General features: G+C 34.5%; 1 protein-coding gene across 1 annotated transcript in view; it reads left to right on the top strand.

Annotated features, from left to right (window-relative positions):
- The window catches only part of LOC107552977 (protein-methionine sulfoxide oxidase MICAL2-like), a gene marked incomplete at its 5' end in the record, with an annotated part of 16377 nt that overhangs the window by 8546 nt on the left and 2066 nt on the right, over positions 1–5765 (top strand). Inside the window, 5 exons of the mRNA XM_016235039.1 lie at positions 1080–1279; positions 3224–3330; positions 3445–3513; positions 3597–3734; positions 4788–4901. Of these exons, the coding sequence (XP_016090525.1) occupies positions 1080–1279; positions 3224–3330; positions 3445–3513; positions 3597–3734; positions 4788–4901 (628 nt within the window). The remainder of the gene's footprint in view (positions 1–1079; positions 1280–3223; positions 3331–3444; positions 3514–3596; positions 3735–4787; positions 4902–5765) is intronic.

Genomic DNA, 5765 nt, shown 5'->3' with positions numbered 1-5765 from the left:
ATAAATGTATTGCAGATATCGTTAAAGTTCAATAATGTTATGTACACATTTTAGAATTAGTCTGATTCAAAGGAGAATCAGAAGGCTGAATCCTGACTGACAGAGGAGGAGTTGGGGATGGAGGAGTGTAATTAGCTATTGAGCAATGCGAAAACTGCTTATAATACTGAGGGACCTTATATATGAATGCTTAGGTGTCGTATTCCCATAGGTTGATGGGGATCAGCTGAGAGTCAGCTGATGCGAGCTTGACTAACGTGACCTGCCAGAACTAACTCGACGCAAGATATATCTCATCATATATCATATATCATATCATATATCAAAAAATGTTTTAATAAATAAAATGACACTAACATGGTATGGAGTCTTAAAAAACCTAATATAACCATTTAACAATATCAAAACAAAAAAATAAATGTCATGCTGTCATGACCAAAAATGAAACTTGAAATACATACTAATATTGTCGATTATTAAAGGATGAATCAGGCAGTCCCTATAAAACGGTAATTTACATGACACTTTGATAATGTTCATCTAATGAGTGAAACATTAGCAATGGAATTAAGTCGTTTGCACATTTAATAAATATTTGGTCTGCTTCCTGACATGCCCACAAATCAAGTTCTGTTTTGGCAACCATTGCAGTCAACTCTAATGCATGTTTATCAGCTTTTGCCTTTGTACAGTCAGTTACTGTGTAATCCTAAACATGAGCAGGACATGTGAAAAGCACTTTAACTCCTTGAGAAATCACTTTCCCAGGTTACAGCAATTTTCCTTTTGAAAACGGATATCCTGCCAGACGATACTTATTCATCTAAACAGAGTGACGTTTAAACTTCAGTGTTCTTGGCTGTGAAAGAGTCTGAACAACATATAACCATGTGCAACATTTCACACACTTTATCAAGGGCCATTTTTCAAGTCTGTCATTTGAGATTGTCAAAAGTAGCTTAAAGAAAGCAGAGAACTTTCACAACTTCACATTGTCCTTTCTTTGCATAAATGTCAAGAGGCCAGCTTGTTTAATTCAGGTCCCATGCTCTCCGTTCTAATCACCTTATTTCCTGTAGCGATTATGACTCTCTGAATGAGCAAGACTGTGCCAAAAACCTTCAGCTGGCATTTGATGTGGCTGAGAAGGAGTTTGGCATTAAGCCTTTCATCACAGGGAAAGAGCTGGCGGCAGGTCAGGAGCCGGACAAGACCAGCATGGGCAACTACCTCTCCAAATTCTACGAGCTCTTCCGGGGAATGCCTCTACCTCCGTCAGGTAGATCATGAACTCTTTCATTACAACCCTATTAGGATCACTGGCTATGTTTGGAATTGCAAACTAGCATACTACGTGTACCATTTATCCAGAATCAAGTACACTACAAAAATCTTACTTACCCACTTCTGAACAGTAATGTTTTTAAAGTATCTTATGCTCACCAACACTCTTAAAAATAAAGGTGCTTCAAAAGGTTCTTCAAGTGATGCCATAGAAGAACCATTTTTGGTTCCACAAAGAACCATTCAGTCAAAGGGATGGTTCTTTAAAGAACCTTTCTTACCTTTTTGTAATTTGAAGAACCTTCTTTCACCACAAAGAACCTTTTGCCAAACAGAAAGGTTCTTCAGATGTTAAAGGTTCTTTATGGAACCATTTAGACAAAAAGGTTCTTCTATGGCATCGTGAAGCACCTTTATTTTTAAGAGTGAAGGCTGCATTTTTTTTCACACAAATACAGTAAAAACTGCAGCATTGTGAACAATTATTACAATGTAATAATTGATACATTTTTGTCTGGACACTTTTATGAATAGAAAGTTTAAAAGAACAGCACTTATTTGAAATGGACATCCTTGTAACATTATAAATTACTTTTCTGTCACGTTTGAATTTAATGCATCAATTTAATGCATCCTTGCTGAATGAAAGTATTTAAAAAATCGTTACACACCCCAAGTTTTGAACATTAGTGTAAATATATACAAACATATCAATTTAATTATTTATTTCACTTGAACCAGATGTAGTCTCTTTGACCCTTGATTGGGAAAAAATATAGAAATATTGGAAAACAAAAAAAATATTTTTATTTCCAAGATGGATGTCACGTGCTGAATTAAATATACATAAAATATCTAGCATACTAATATTTAAACATTTCTCCTTGCATTTTGATGAGTAGAAAGTTCAAAAGAACAGCAATTATTTGAAATGGAAATAGTTTGTAACATTATAATATCTTTAGTGTCACTTTTAATCAATTTAATTGATCCTTACTGAACAAAGTAAAAATAAAAACAAAGCAAACGACAACAAAAAAATCTTACTGGACCCAGACTTTGAACAAAAGAGTACATGATCAGTTCAGTATTCTATATTCAGTTAATTTAATTTCAGTTATTCGGTTCATTTGAACTTTGTGTAATATCGGTCACATTTTTCAACAGCCTCCTTGACTACTTTGGTTCACAATTAAAAGAACCAAAGACTTAAACTACTTCAGTCTGTGTGCATTGAATTTATTTAATACACGGGTTTCACAATTTGAGTTGAATTACTGAAATAAATGAACTTTTCCATGACATTCTAATTTATTGAGATGCACCTCTATGTACATGCGGAACAGGAATGTAAAATAAAGTGCTACCAAAATATATTTTCATCTCAAGAGGCCTTCACTCCTCAAAATATACATGACATTCTGTTAGCCCACTAAAGGTGTTCAGAGATTTTACACTGTCCAAAACCTATTATCTGCTTTGAGTGTGTCTTCCACCTAGTTAGAGTTTGCATAAGGTGTGTCCATTAAGGAAACACACAATGCATTTATGGAAAACCCCTAAAGAGAAGCATTCTATCTAGCCTTTTGCACTCAAACATTTGAGTTACACAATTCCTTCAGTCACGCAGTCATGCCAGGAATGCATGTCTGTCTGAAACCAGGTTACCGCCCTACAGATCTGTACGTTACCACAGAGGAGGATGCCATAAATATTCCACATTATATATATTATCTGGCCTCAGAGAAGTTAATACAGCAGAAGCACGTCTGATGTCAACTAAATGAGACATGCATTCAGATGGCTTCTTCTTGGACAATCAAGCTGCAATATGAGGCTTTTATGTTGTAAAGTGATGTGTGTTTGGTTACAATGCTTGTTTGTTGTAGTTGTTTATTCTCAAATGTCATGCAAATGTTTGTCATGTGGTTTATTGTAGATTCAAGGCGAGATGGTGATGCAAATAATGAAAAATGTCCATTGGGTTCTCCCAGACCTGTTTACAAGTCATTGAGTTTACTTCAGCCTCGTAAACGCATTCCCAAGGTAGAATACAAAGGGTTTGAGTTATTACAATCACTGTTTGTGGTTTGTGGACTTTCTTTATGTTCAAGTTTGGACATCACTTTCTAAAGTAAAATATAATTTATTGTTCCTTCGAATGATAAAAAGGTTGAAGACAATGATGCCATATACAAGAGAAGACGGAAAATTAGTTACTTCGAAGAGGTCAGTATTATAGTATATATTAACATACTAGTAAAAGCATGTGAAACTGGAACTGCTCTCTGATTGGGCTACTTCTCTTCCAGACAACCAAATCCTTCAATCAGAGTTCTTCTGTGTCCAGTGAGGGGCGGGAACTGAAAGAAAACAAGGTCAAGTTTATGGCCACTCAACTTCTAGCAAAATTTGAAGACCGCACCGCAAGCTGCTCTGTTCGCAGACAGGTAAATACTACTTTGACTGAACATCAATGAAAGATTTGCATTGCATTTTCTTAAAAGAATAGTTCACCCAACAATGAAAACTCAGAATCAGAAGGAGCTTTATTCGCCAAGTGTGTGCAAACACACAAGGAATTTGTTTAGGTTTTTTTTTTAGGAGCTCTTGGTACAAACATACATACAGGTGCATCTCAATAAATTAGAATGTCGTGGAAAAGTTATTTTATTTCAGTAATTCAACTCAAATTGTGAAACTCGTGTATTAAATAAGTTCAATGCACACAGACTGAAGTAGTTTAAGTCTTTGGTTCTTTTAATTGTGATGGTTTTGGCTCACATTTAACAAAAACCCACCAATTCGCTATCTCAACAAATTAGAATACTTCATAAGACCAATACATTGACCTGACATTGAGAACAGAAGGAACATTTAAATAAGACTAAGGAAAATAATAATAATAATGTGGTATGCATTTGGATTTATGTACAGATTTGTGCATTATTTACTGTATATACAACTGTATAAATGTATTTACATAAAATTGTCATTGTTCACTCTCTCTTATATCATTTCACATTATTTCTGTTTTTCTTCAGTGGAACACAGAGTTATTTTTCAGAATGATCTTGCTGCTCTTTTCCATGTAATGAAAGTGAAGGCTGTAGAGCTCCAAAATGCAAAAACTGTCTGAAGCCATACAATAGATTTTTGTAACTGACTACATTTTTTTTTGTCATTTACAGAACATCTCTGTTGGTCCTGTAAAGTATCTTTCACAAACTTTGAAATATTTTACATCATGATGTGTTGTACAAGGTTTGACATCAAGATACGGGTCTGGGCAGTTTAAGGGATATTGGTTTCAAATTATATAAAAAATAATGAGAATTTAGGGGTTAACTATTCTTTTACATTTTGGCTTTGGAGAACCTCTTTACTTGGAGTGATCCGAGTATTTCTGTGCCTAGTTAATCTCTTCTTTCTCTTTTCTTCCATCTGTCCTTCTGACCCTGGCTTCCTTTTCTCTGAAACTGCTCCTGGTATAATGATTTCAGTCTGACTCTAATGATGAGAGGCGTCCAAAACCTCCATCGCTTGATATGACTGATAGCCCTCTCTTTAACATTGTCAAGAAGAAAGTCCCACCACCTCCACCCCCTAAAAATCAGGTAGAATGTACACCTACAAACAACTCTTTAAAAAAAAAAAAAAAAAAAAAAAAAAAAAGTACCATTTATCACCCGGTATTAGCTGTCACATAATCTATTATTAGATAATTTTTTGGTAATGTTCATCTTTTTAAACATTTTAAAACTCTACACTATTAAAAATAAAGGTTCTCTATGCACCTATGTTTCTGTGAAGAACATTTAACATCCATGGAAGCTTGGGGTTCTTTATAGTGGAAAAAGGTTTAGATTTTTTTTTATTTTTTTAGATGTTCTTTAAAATGTTTTCTAAAAACTGTTATCTTAAAGGTTTGGTTGCACTTTCATTTCCACTTTAGACATTCTACTAACTGTAAATAACTTTGCAACTACATGTCAACTAACTCTCATTAGAGCATTTGTAGACTGTTAGGTTAGGGTTAGTAGAATAAGTTGCCGTATTTGCAAAGTTACTGATAGTCAATAGATCGTCTGTTGAGCAACCATCAAAATAAAGTGTTAGTAGATATTAAGCAGACAGTCTACTAATACTCTAATGACTGTTAGTTGACATGTAGTTGCAAAGTTATTTATAGGTAGTTAAATGTCTAAAGTGGACTATCAAAATAAGGTGTTACCGAAGGTTCTTTGGGGAACCAAAAATTGTTATTCTGTTGCATTCCTGCGAAAACTCCTTTTTGGAACGTTAAAGGGATAGTTCACGATCAAATTATGTTGAGTGACCACTGGGATCACTTATTCATCATAGATGTTTTTTTATTTATGATTTTATTTGAGTCAGATCAGGTCCTTGGCACACCTTTGCCAAAGAAAACCAAAATTTTGAAAGCTCAGATAAAAGAATCTGAGCATCACCTTGAAGAT

This window comes from Sinocyclocheilus grahami, unplaced genomic scaffold (genome assembly GCF_001515645.1).
Source record: "Sinocyclocheilus grahami isolate Dianchi unplaced genomic scaffold, SAMN03320097.WGS_v1.1 scaffold462.1, whole genome shotgun sequence".
Classification (NCBI taxonomy): Eukaryota; Metazoa; Chordata; class Actinopteri; order Cypriniformes; family Cyprinidae; genus Sinocyclocheilus; species Sinocyclocheilus grahami.
The sequence above is the reverse complement of the archived record's forward strand: the minus strand, read 5'-3'. Positions and strand labels throughout refer to the sequence as shown.